At 38.7% G+C, this 13,903-nt stretch overlaps 1 protein-coding gene across 1 annotated transcript; it reads right to left on the bottom strand.

The window, feature by feature from the left end:
- Positions 1 to 7,499: 7,499 nt before the first annotated feature.
- Positions 7,500 to 7,901, bottom strand: LOC125493222 (uncharacterized). The gene has a single exon (XM_048636361.1). The coding sequence runs from the start codon at positions 7,899 to 7,901 to the stop codon at positions 7,500 to 7,502; it is 402 nt and encodes a 133-aa protein (XP_048492318.1).
- Between the last annotated feature and the right edge of the window lie 6,002 nt (positions 7,902 to 13,903).

Below are 13,903 nucleotides of genomic sequence, written 5' to 3'. Positions count from 1 at the left end.
TCAGTTGCACGTGTGCTTCTTTTTTTATCTTTTTTTTTTATTTTGCTCTCACATACCACTTTTTGCAACTTTGCTTTCATTTTGACTAGGCAAAATCTCAACTCAAAGCAAATTTAGTGAACAACTCCCACAAAAATCAACCTCTTCACCAAATAATCGCAATCAAGCACTCTTAGCCATGCATGCACACCACATCGCTAAGGTTATAACATGTAGGAGCAAAGCAACCAATGAGGTTAAGAAGAAAAGGGAAGCTAAACATGGTTGCAAAAGGCACATGAAAACTAGAAAATAATTTGTGATCAAACGGTAGAGGCTAGTAAAACTTGCCTAAACCAAATGAATGCCCTAATCATTCCCTAAGGTGATTCAGTTTCGGTCTAGATAAGACAAATGTCCTCGCCTAAAGTCAACTCTCCTAATTAAGCAAAAATAAGTGTCAAGTAAGCACAAAAATGAAATTGATTCCGCTAAATAGGCTACACCCTCTTACCACCGGTCCCATGAGAGAAAAGCTTCAAGAAACATAAAATGGATAGAAACTTGACATGACAAGATGTATGAGACCCAAACTAGGCATTGTGAACCTTGAAATCCTAACACTCAGGTAACTAAGGCATCCAAATTATTCTCGTAAGCCAACACTTATTGGAACAAGCTTTTGACTCTCCTTTTATGCCTTCTCCTTTTTTTTTTTATCAAAATCCTTGCCAAGGTAAAAGAAAAAAGAAAATCAAATAAAAAACAAAAATCTTTTTGGTTTGTTTTTAGAAAAGAAAAAGAAAAAGAAAACTAAATAAACCACACAAAACAAACACAAGGCTAGCCTAAAAAACATATTCACATATATACAAATTGGCTTTAATACAAGCCTAATTACTTGTATGTTATCATAAGCAACTTGGTGGGAAACCTGATTGTCCAGGTGCACCATTGCCAAGTATACTTATACTAACAAAACGAGGCTCTGGGGCATCACCCTTATCCGGCTACGGGAATGCCATCTCTACAACTACCACACCAACACATTAAAATGCTCACCAAAGGATCAACTCAAATCATATACCAAAGGTCAAAATAGGCCACATCTAGCAACAACACAACAAGCATGCATACACGAAGCAAGCACAATCATCAACATACTAAACCAAATCCAAGGCAAAAGGTCAAGGATATATCCTCAAAAAGGGGGAATATCTCAACCCCAACCAGCTAGTCCTACCATAGTTGTTAAAGCCTAAGCCTAAACATGACCTATACGAAATAAGGAAAGAGAAGGAGGAATGGTTTCACCGAGTTTGGGAACAAATCCATAGGGCCATGAAGTGTACCACCAAAAATCCTCAAGCTAAGCTCGGCTCACAACCACGAGGCAAAACAACCAAAGACCAAAACTTCTCCAACAAGAGGTGAGCATAATCAAGGAAAAATCATCACCATAAATATCAAGAAGAAGAAAAATAACAGGAACCATCAAAGAGAAACCCACTAAAACCTAGCACAAGGAGGATGGCTACACAACCCTCCCCCCACTACACTCTTTCCCCCTAGATTCAAAAATTTCAAGCACACCCCCCCCCCCAACTCGAAGTAAGCATTGTCCTCGATGCATAAAACAAGCATGCAAACAAAGGGAGGGGAAGGGGCAAAGAGGGGTAACAATCACTCGAAATAATGGATTGGGCCGTCATCGTCCTAAATCAATCATAAGCAAGGGATGCACTATAGGCACCTCATCTCCAAAAAAAAGTTGGAGGGCCTTGAGGCCTCCAACCACCATGATAGCCCATAGGAAAACTCGAGTAAGGGGTAGACTGAGGGGAATAGTTGGGATCACCACTAGGGTCACTATAACCGGGGAGAGTGTAGTCATATTGAGGACAAGGGAATGGAGGTCGGGGAAAAGAACCAGGGCCCTTCCAATATGGGTAAGTATACCCACTTCCATCCCAATTGAGGACGGGCGCCTCTTGAGATGAAAGATAAGGATAGTTAATCGGGGGCATAAAATGGCTTTGGTCCACGTGGTAGTCGTATATTTTCCTCATGTAAGGATGAAGTGGGGGATTCTCATCGGCAAGCATACGACTAGCCTGGACCTCGACATGCAAATCAGAAATTGCCTCATGAAGAGAGGCCTAGAAAAAGGTATGAGAAGTACCTTCACCTTGGTCCTCCCCTTCCTCTTCTCGTGGCTCAATGCCAAGCTCGACCATCATTTGATTACGGAGGGTCTCATCATCCCGAGTCATGTCCAAATAGTGAAGTGGGCCATGGGGGCTCGCCATCGGCTCTCGGTGTCCAGGTTGATGAAAGGATCCGGCAAGTACAACCGGCTCATGATGTGGTGAGCGTTCCTAAGCCGGTCAAAGTTAAGTCGAACATCATTGGACATTGGCTCGAGCCCTATAAACTCCGCCTTGGAAATACCCTTTGAGGAAGTTATGCGGTACACTAGCCATGAAATCATCCCTCCAATGTGTATAGTGCCCGAAAGTTGTTGCTTATTGTAATAGCCCTAATTTTAAGAGCGTTTATTTAAACGTTAAATATATTTATGAAGTTAATTGTGTTTCGAAAATTTTTATTTTATTTGAGTTATGGAGAGTGAATTTTATTTGTCGTTCTCATTTATTTATTTTATTTTTCTGAATTTATTATTATATTATTTTATATATCGCGTTTAATGAGCAATTTGTTGATTTGTATTTACCCGATTAGGAAATCAAAGTCGGGTTCCCTTCCATTAATGTTGTCGGTTTAAGAAAGTAATAAACCCCCTTCCTAATTGTTTGTCGGCATTCCTAATCATAATCATTTCCTCACTCGCGTTAAACCCTCATCCCTCTCTCTCTCACACCCACATCTCCCAGGCGTTGTCATGACGTCAGCCTTACTCGCCGGAGACTCGCGCTGCACTTCGCAGCCCTGTTCATCTCTCTCTTGTGTGTGGTGTTGTTGTTCCTATTCGTTGTTGCCCTGTTTCTCTCCCTCTCTTCTGTTTATTCGTGGCCTACTGCTGTGGTGGCGATGTCGGTGCCGCCGTGACCTACTGCTACCTCGCCGGTGCTTAACAAGCCTCGCAAAGATCCGCTGTTGAAGCTTCGAAACCCCCCTCCCTCAACCCATGTGTCCCTGTTCTTCGTTGCTCCTAGTACAGCAGAGGGAAATTCCTTGTTTTTAATTCAGAATTCTTGATTAGTGATTCAAGACTAATTTATATTTAGATTATGATTAGGAGTTTGATTATGCAGTATAGTATAATTGATAGGACTTATGGTGGTTGCTGTTGTGGTGGTTTCTGTTGGTTGTGCTGTTGTATCGTTGCTGTTGTTGTTTTGTTATTGTGCTTAATGTTGTGTTGTTGGTGTTGGTGTTATTGTTAGTGGTGGAGGTGGTATTGTTGTTGTTTGTGTTGTTGATATTATTGTTGTTGTTGCGTTGTTGTTGATGATGAGTTGTTGTAGTAGTGTTGTTGTGTCATGTTGGGTGGTTGTTGTCTGTTGTAGTGGTTATTTTTGGGTTGTTGCTAGTTATATGGTGTAGCTAGTGTTATTGAACTTATAGTTGGTTCTGAATTGAGGGCCAAGTATTTTGAATGTTAAGTAGAGGTAATTTCTTAATTAGAATTGGTTATGGTTTCAGTTTGTAGTTGAGATTAGTTTAAGAATAGTTGTTGACTATTGTTATTGTTACGTGGTGATTACTTGAGGATGATTTTGGAGTGAAGTATCATTCAGGATTATGAAGGAAATTGTATTGTTGGAATATGGATTGTATTTCAGGTAACTCTTACGTTCAGTAAAATCATTTACTCATGCCCTTCTGTGTGTGGATTTCTAGCTTTGTTGTGTTTTTGATACTAAGTTCGTAATATGGCCGTAGTTATGAATGTGTTGATTATGGATATGTTATCCGATGAATATGAATACACAAATGTTTTGCTGGCTTAGTTTATGAACTGAAAATAGAAAGTGGGCAAGGTATGAGTGGAGGATGGTTACTCTTTTGACCAGATACGGTCAGCCATGCTCCATAACGAACCTTGGGGGTAGTATTGCTGGGCTCCATAACGAACCTTGGAGGCAGTGTTTGTCCAAAGTCTATACTTGCCACTGATTTGTTTAAGAGAGTGAGCTATGCCAGCGTTGTAACGGAACGAAGTGATTTAAAATAAAATGTTTATAACAGGATGTAGTAAAGGTTATGAGTTTTCCACTCATTTTGAAATTTTGTTTGTTTTGTATTTCTTCTCTGAATTTACAGGTTTGGTATCAAGAGCTCGATAATGGAAGTGAAGCAAGATTATGATATCGTCCTAGATGAAGGATTGAGTTTGTATCTAGATAGTTGATTTGAGAATAGTTATATATATTTCGTTGTATATAATATTTGGGAAATTAGTCGAGTTATTTGTGTATTTAAGGATATTTTTCCGCTGTGATTTTATTGATTAAGATTTGGATTCTAGTTTATGGATGTTGAGTGTGTTTCGCTAGCAGCTCGGAAGAGCGGGTTGTTACACTTATCCTTAATGGCAAGGATCCGGGAGATAAAGAGGAAGCCGAGGTTGAGCTTGGACTCCTTGTCATCCTTATCAAAAACCCTTGTCGGGACCTTTCACCACCTTCCACAGCAAGTAGAGCTCCATGATACTTATCTTGCCCACATCATTGCGTGGGAAGAAACAATAGACGAGCATCTGGTGGAAATACCGGATGGCGGAATGCAAAATCTCGAAACTCTTGGAGGTGTTGGAAGTCCATGGCTGAGACCCATATGTGATCTCTTTCCAAAATTCAAGCTCTGAGAAGATAGGCACATTTTGCCTGGTGAAGTTGAAATCTCCCGCCTCAGGGCTGTAACCAAAATATTCATTGAGCTTCTCAAAAGCTTTTAGGCTTGTTGAACATGCGGAAAGAGATGGTGTATTTGTTCATTTGGCCTTCCATCTTCTTCATCTCTAAGGTGGTAATGACTTCGGCGATGAGCTTTTTGTATGTGACATCTCCTTGACGCAGCTTGGTGTAGTTCTTAGGGTCGGTAGATACCCAAGAACATGGCACCGTCTTGTTGAGGAAGCCATTAAAGCCGGTTTCCTTAGCGAACCCCACCACCAAATCATTGATCTCTATGGACCGACAAAAGTCCTTGTCATAATAGAGGGTTGGGATGATTTTCCTCCTCAAAATAGACTCAAAAGCCGCTTGGTGATGAATGGTTTGAGGTCGAGGCTCATAAGTCACCAGAGTAATCTCTTGGTCATCAACTCTTGCTCCTTGAGCGGAGCTTAAGGCGCTAGTTCTTTGCCTCTTGGACATTAATCCTACAAAATGTCAACAAAAAAGAAAAATTATTACACGAACTCAAGTGAACAAAAGAAAACTAAACCCTAAGATATATACAAATTCTAACAAAATAACATGAATAGGGCAACTAAATTCAAGAAAACAAGTTTCAACCAAAAATATGTACAATAGTTCAAGGGTGTTTCCAAGAATTTAGTAGCCTCTATTCATCAAAAACTCCCTAAGTCTAATGTGAATACACTTTAGCATGCAAAAATCCAATCACCAAAGGTTCCAACAAAAATCATTTACAAAAGCCTTGAAACCAAAGGTTGAAATAACATGCTAAGCAATTCCACAAAGCAATGACTAATTCACGAGCAAACATTATTTACAAGATCTCATGAACTTACCACAAAAACTCAACCCAAGTAAATCAAATTTCAACTACTCATACTATATACAAAAATTAACAAAAAACTCTATGCAAAAATCAAAAACAAAAACCCTAAGAAAATCAATCTACAAAAATTCTATACAAAAATAACAAAAACTGAGCATCACAAACACTAACCCAAGTATATACAAAAATCCTATAAATGTGCTGCAAAAATTACAACTTTGCTCACAATCTCAACACAAAACATCAACAAACCATCATTATGAACAAAACAACACAAAAATTCGACCCAAAGCATATACTCAAGTTCAAACACAATTCCCATGAAAAATAAGCAACCAAGCAGTTTATGCAATAAAACTAACAAAACAACAATTATAAGCAAGAGTTGAGTGAAGGAATATTACCAAATCACCAAAAACTAAGACGAATTGCAAGAGAATGCCCAAGAAAAACAACGAGAAAATTCGCCCAAAAACCCAACCAATAAACCCCAAAAATCAAAATTTGAGTGAAGAATGTAGATGAGGATAGAGTTTTGAGAGATTTCGTATGAAACTTTGGTGACAAAAGTGGAGAAGAAGTAGGAAGAGTGGCTATGGATGTTTGAGAGGAAAGAGAAAGTGAGAGTGTGTGTGTGAAGAAGAAGAAACGAAGAAAAAGAAAGAAAAGGGATAAAAAAGGCCCGAGTATCATTTTTTTTGGGGTTCAGACTTGGAGCGTATGCTCCAAAATTTAGAGCGTACGCTCTAAGTCTGATATCTGATTATTTCGATTTTTTTCCGGGGTACAGGAGTAAAGTTGTATGCTTCAGGAGTTGGGAGCGTACGCTTCGTGGAGTCAGCCAAAATTCCCAATGTATCAAAATTTTTTAGAGCGTACGCTCCTCATGTGGAAGCGTACGCTCCAAACTTCCTGACCATGCTATGATAATTCCCATTTTGCAGAGTGTACGCTCCTCTTGGGGAAGCGTATGCTCCAAAATTTCTGCCCAATTTTCCTTTTCACCCAAACTTTGCAGAGTGTACGCTTCTCTTGGGAAAGCTTACGCTCCAAAATTCCCGACATTTTTCTCCATTTTTACCAAATTTCCAGAGCGTACACTTCTCTACAAGGAGCGTACGCTCCAAACTTACTGTAACCCATGCTCGACTGATGAGTTTATAGAGCGTACGCTTCACACAGAGGAGCATACGCTCTATAAAAGAATCCTCAAAAATTTTGCAAACTTTTTTCTAAGTCTACCTCTTACTCACACACATAAACTTAAACACACCTATTTACACTTCCACCTCTTCTAATCAACAAAAATGTGGGGCGCGAAGACTAGACTTGATTATTAGCTAATCGATCAAAGAAACTAAACCCGGAAATTGACTCAAAAACCTCACAATTTCACACAAAACTAAGCTACACCCCTCCCACAAGAAAAATTCCTCCGGAGTTTCACAATTCCCAAGAAAAAGAAATGAAGAAAACAAAAAGGTCAAAAAAAAGAAAGAAAAAAAAAGATAGACCACGGGTTGCCTCCCGGAAGCGCTTCTTTAACGTCAGTAGCTTGACGTAAGCCCCCCCCCCCCCTAAGGCAGAGGGTATAGAAGAATAATGGAAACGCGATGAAGAGGACCATAAAAATACAACTTCATGTTATGTCCATTGACCTTGAAAGAGGAAGTTTTCTCCTTATTCCAAACTTCAACATAGCCCAAAGGAGAAACTCCCTTCACATCAAAAGGTCTGGTCCACTTGGACTTAAGCTTCATGGGGAAAAGCTTCAATTGATAGTTTAAGATTAACACTTTATCACCCTCTCAAAATTCTTTCTTGGTAATCCTTTGATTATGGTACTCCTTGGATTTGACATCATAGACACTAGCACAATCATAGGCATCCATTCTGAGCTCCTCAAGCTCATGCAATTCATGCATTCTTTGCTCTCCCGCACTTGCCAAGTCAAAGTTTATCATCTTAATGGCCCATTGAGTACGATGCTCAAGCTCAAAGGGAAAATGACAAGCTTTGCCATAGACAAGTCTATAGGTAGTGGTGCCTGTTGGTGTCTTAAAAGCGGTCCGATAAGCCCAAAGAGCATCATCTAGCTTATTGGACCAATCCTTTCTATTCCTATTTACACTCTTCTCAGGGATTGCCTTGATCTCTATTGGATACCTCGGCGTGACCACTAGATTGCGGGTGATATGGGAGAGCAACATGATGATACACATACACCATGCTTTTTCAACATAGCCTTAAAGGCTTTGTGAGCAAAGTGTGAAACCCCATCACTTATAATAGCACAAGGTACACCAAACATAGGGAAGATCACCTTCTTAAACATCCTCATGGCAACCTTATGGTCATTAGTTGGGGAAGCAATGGCCTCAACCCACTTTGAACATAATCAACCACAACAAAGATATATTGGTTGCCATGACAGGAGGGAAAGGGTCCATAAAGTCAATGCCCCAAGCATCAAGCACCTCAAGCTCCATAATTCGGTGTTGGCGCATTTCATCCCTTCACGATGTATTTCCCGCCCTGTGATAAAGATCACAAGTTCTCACAAATTCCCAAGAATCCATAAAAAGAGTTGGCAACCAAAGGCCGGATTAATGGACCTTAGAAGTCGTCTTGTTTGAGCCCATGTACCCTCCACTTCGGTCGGAGTGACACATTTACAATACACTTTCCGAAATACACTTCCTAAGAAGGCCATCTAAACCTTGCTTGAGCAAATGGGGCTCATCCAAAACATAATGCCACTCTTCCCTTTTGAGCCATTTGTTTTGTTGCTTAGTGTAGTGGGGAGAGGAGAGACCACATGCCAAGAAGTTCAATAAGCCGGCAAACCAAGGAAGGTCCTTCCCATCCACTACATACAGCGCGTCATCCCTTAAAGAGTCCTCAATTGGAAGCGCGTTAGCCTCACAATGACTATTCTCGAGCCTAAAAAGGTGGTCTGCCATAAAATTGCCGGACCCCCTCTTATCTCTTATCTCTACAACAAACTCTTGAAGAAGGAGGACCCACCTTATGAGCCTATGTTTGATCTCCTTCTTAGCCATGAGGTAACGTAGTGCCGCATAATCTGTGTAGACAATCGTTTTGGACCCTACAAGATATGGCCTAAACTTATCAAATGCCACAACAACGACAAGGAACTCCTTCACCGTTGTGTAATTTCTTTGAGCATCATTGAGAGTTTTGGACATATAATATATGACATGAAGCTTTTTGTCCTTACGTTGTCCCAACATGGCACCAATGGCACTACCTTGGCTTTGTTAACCTCTATTCCATGGTGGGAAATTTTATGGCCCAACACAATGCCCTAATTCACCATGAAATGGCATTTCTCCCAATTCAAAACCAAATTTGTCTTCTCACACCTTTCCAAGCATTTCTCAAGATTGAGCAAACACTTGTCACATGACTCCCCTCCTACGGAGAAATCATCCATAAGCACTTCCATTTAGTCTTTGATCATGTCCCCAAAGATGCTCATCATGTATCTTTGAAAAGTCCCAGGGGCATTACAAAGACCAAATGGCATCCTCTTATAGGTATAGGTGCCATATGGACAAGTGAAAGTAGTCTTCTCTTGGTCCTCGGGGTTAATGGGGATTCGGGAAAATCCCAAGTAACCATCCAAGAAACAAAAGAAGTGATGCTTGGTAAGGTGCTCTAACATTTGGTCAATGAAAGGTAACGGAAAGTGATCTTTTTTTGTAGCGGCATTGAGCTTACGATAATCAATGAACATTCTCCATTCCGTAGTAGTACGAGTATAGGTAAGTTCACCTCTCTCGTTCTCTACTACGGTCATGCCGCCTTTCTTTGGAACCATATGGACGGGGACCACCCATTTTGAATTAGCCAGGGAATCGATAACCCCCGCCTCCAAAAGCTTAAGGATCACTATCTTAAATACCTCTCCCATTGAGGGGTTAAATTTTCGTTGCCTCTCAACGGAACGCTTTGCATCATCCTCAAGTTGGATGTGATGCATACAAAGCGTTGGGCTTATACCTTTCAAATCCTCAATAGAGTAGCCAATGGCGCTTTGATGCCTTCTCAACACATCAAGCAACTTGAGGACATGCTCCTCATCAAGAGATGCATTCATAATTACGGGATAAGTAGAGTTTGGTCCCAAAAATGCATACCTCAAGGTGGAAGGAAGAGGTTTCATCTCCACCTTAGGAGCTTCCTTAAGCGGCTTGCCCTTGATGTTCTCTAAGGCCTCCTCCTTTTCCATGATAGTTGCTTCAAGGACCTCCTCTTTCTCAGGAATGCCATCATTGAGGATGGCCTCCATTTGCTTCATCTCTTTTGCTTGAGTACCTATCTTTTCATTGTTCAAAAGCACACACTTAAGTGGATCATTAGTGCCAAGCAAATAATCATGCATCTCATTCACAATAGAGTCAATGGGAACTATCAATGAGAGCCGTAGACGTGGCCAAGAAAGGTCTTCCCAAGAAAGGTCTTCTGCACTATCAATGAGAGCCGTAGACGTGGCCAAGAAAGGTCTTCCCAAAATAATGGGAACATGCAAATCCTCCTCCATCTCCAAAACAATGAAATCAACCAGGAAAAAGTGCTTCCCTACTCTCAAAGGGACATCCTCGACCTTCCCCACGTGAAACTTCAAGCTCCTGTTAGCTAATTGCAATGTGACATTGGTGGGAGCTAACTCGCCTAGGTCTAGGCGCTTATACAACGAGTAATGCATGACATTAACACTAGCTCCTTGGTCACAAAGTGCATTCGCTATTTGCATATTCTTGACAGCACAAGGTATGGAGAAGCTACCCGGGTCTTTCAACTTAGTAGGCATGTTCCTTTGGATCAAAGCACTACGATTCTCCAGGTAAACTCACCATCTCAATGGAGTCACACTCTCTCTTCCCACTCAAAACATCTTTCAAAAACTTGGAATAAATGGGCATTTGCTTGATAACATCGGTGAAAGGAATTAAGAGGTGCAATTGCTTAAGCATTTTTAAAAATTTGCCAAATTGAACATCCAACCTATGCCTTGCAAATCTTTGGGAGAAGGGAGTCTATCCTCTAGCTCAACTTTCTTAGCTAAGTCTTCCTCATGAGACCTCCCTTTTTCTTGCTCTTTCTCACTCTCTTGCTCTTTTGCTTTCTCATATGCCTTCTTTTTTTATTTCTCAACTCTTTCCTCAATAGGCCTCTCGGACTCCCTATATGACTCAACATCATCCCCCGTTATGGTCTTACTGCTCCTAGTAGTGATGGCATTGACTTTCATAGAGGGCTCAAGACCTTGGCCAGGTAGGGTGGGTTGGAAAGATTGACCTTTCAAAACATCGGCAATTTGTGCCATTTGGGTTTCCAACATCTTCATCTGAGTTTGATTTTGGGCCATTTGAGTTTGTGTTGGGGCCATTTGACTATCAATCAAATCAAACCTAGGGTTCGAAGTAGGAGTTGAAGAGACTTGGGAAGGGGGGTTGACATTTCGACCACATTAACTAAATTGACCATATTGATTCACATTGTAAGGCCCTTGACTCACATTAGGTCTTTACATGTTAAAACCGAGAGGGGGGTTGTTTGAAGCATAAGAACTATATTGACTAGCATTTCTCCCCACATTCCCTTGGTTATAAGCATGATTAGGGTTGAAATTCCCCCGAAATTGACCTTGGCCTCCCATTTGAGGATTATAGTCACCAAAACTTGATTTTGGTAACCATAATGCCCTTGTTGGTATGAATTTTGGCTTCCATAACCATATGCATTCGAGTTAGGGAAATTCCCATACCTTCTATAAGCCCCTTGGTTGCGGAAGTCACTACCCATACCTTAAGTACTCCCTATGTTCCCTAAGTTTAGGGCTAATTACAAATTTGTGCTTGTGTTGTATATGTTTTGTGCATTTATTCAGTATCTTATCTTAACCTCTAAATCTGACTAATCCCATGATGCACATTTACCACACACATTTTAAATAGGATGGTAATAACGTACAAAGGATTGATTTCTTTTTCTGAACGGTCCACTTAATTCTATCTAAAAAATAGTGGAACCGTTTTTTAAAAAATGATTCAAACGAACCGAACCAGTTCCATTCAGTTAGAAAGTTTTTTTTCCAAACGATTCTCAACTTTATTGAATTTCACACGATTAATTAAGGTTAATTTTTGAAGTTTGCTTATAAAAGTGGGCGATATTTAATAAAACGTGGGTTTTGTTTAACAACTCCTAATTTGATTTGATGCAACTCATGATATTGGGCAAAAATGTCCAACTCTTGTTCAGGGTCTATCACCCCTCCTTAGAAGCATGCTTAATTCCCCTCCTGACCTTAGTGCATGTTGACTGGCTTACCCTAATAAAAGTTACATATTTGATTTTATTTATTTACTTTTTTGGAAGGAGAGATGAACAAATAGAATTAAAATAGTCTTCTCTCAAGATTGCAATATAATTTGTCGAGAAAGAAAAACTAGCGCCTATAAAAAGATTGATGTCTTCGTGGGTCTACACAAGGTGTTCTACTAAAGCAAGCTCAGTTGAGCGATTCTTCTCTCTGTAAATGTGAGAGAATCAATTGAAAAGAAATTTTTGGAGAATGAGCTTGATGTAATCCATTAGGAGTTCAATCTTCTAAGGACAATAGAATTATTAAATTAATATGTTTTATGGAATAGGGATTGAATAATTTTTCGGAAAATGTTTTCCATGGTTCTTTGCTATTATGATATAGCTTAAATTCTATATTTACGCACTGTCTATATGCATAATAAACTTTCTACAATATATAAATTATATTCTAAACAAATTATTTTATCATTTAAGCTTATTAACCTCATTAGACGAGCAAAAATATAACTAAAACTAGAAAATATTTAATCATAATTTTTTTTTTATTATTCATAAATTATAATCTAGCAAGAATAAATGAGAAAAATCTCGTCATTAAATGATAATATGATACATTGATACATATCAAAATGGAAAATTTTACAACGGTCATCCAAATATTTATCACCTTTAAGAATGAATGTGAGCAACAAAAAATATTTTATTTTATATTTTCTTTTATTCAAAATATATAAAAGTAATCCTCTTTTTTATAATTTTAAGAATAATTATAATCTCAATATGTTTTTCGAATATATAATTTATTAAATTTAATAAACTTTTAATTCTTTTTCAAAATCATTTTTTTTGTTCAAACTACTATTGCAAAATAATCTTCCTTCATCTTCAACCTTCAACCTCCCTTCATCGTCAACCTTCCATCACCTTCAACCTCTCTTCATCTTCAACCTTCCATATTAGCGAGTCAGAGCTAGAAACCCTAAATCGCGAAGTCATCTTCTATCTAACTTTTTTTGGATTTAAAAAAAACTTATATTCCTCTTAAAAAAAAATCTTTTCACATGAATATGTTACTTAATTTAGGTTACATTTCACATTTTGCCATCTTTTAATTTTTTGTTAGTAAATTCACTTTTGAGATATGTCAATATTATATCAATATGGAAATAAATATCAATAATTAATAATGAATTGTATATAATTGACACTAAAATGGCGTGATTTAAATTTTTTAATCTAAAAAACGTATGGGCTAATTGATCATTAACTTCCTTTGCAAGGGTAAGTTTTCCCAAATTGAAAATAAATGTCATACATTACGGCGGGTAATTTTTTGAATAATATTTTAGATTGATTTTGCGATATGATTTGGCAAGGAATACCATAAATCACGGATTGTGATTTGTAAATCTCATATATATGTTAACATTATGTGTTCTTGATCAATCGAATATTTTGTCATGAGTAATTTTTCAACTATAAATAAACATGAATGGTTTGCATAATTTAGTCGATATTGAGATGGATTCACCTCAAGACAAAATACCCAAAAAATAAATATGATTGAGATAGGAACATAGACACAGTAGTAGTGACAACTCACCTAAGCGTTGAAAACAACCAGTGGATGGTCGTGCAACATCCACAAACACAATGTATAAAATTAATGATGGTGAACGACTGCGATTTGCTGAAGTTAATTCTATGGTACGTTTTAGTTATGTGAAATAGAGGAATAGAGAAAATTTAACAGCAAAAGGAATTAATTTCGAAAATAATCAGATGGTCAAGATGGATGATGATCGACGATGATGGATGATGATGATGGCGCTGATGATGATGATGATTAGATGCT

The sequence above is a fragment of the Beta vulgaris genome, chromosome 9 (genome assembly GCF_026745355.1).
Source record: "Beta vulgaris subsp. vulgaris cultivar EL10 chromosome 9, EL10.2, whole genome shotgun sequence".
NCBI lineage: Eukaryota > Viridiplantae > Streptophyta > Magnoliopsida > Caryophyllales > Amaranthaceae > Beta > Beta vulgaris.
This window is presented reverse-complemented; position numbering and strand designations above follow the sequence as displayed.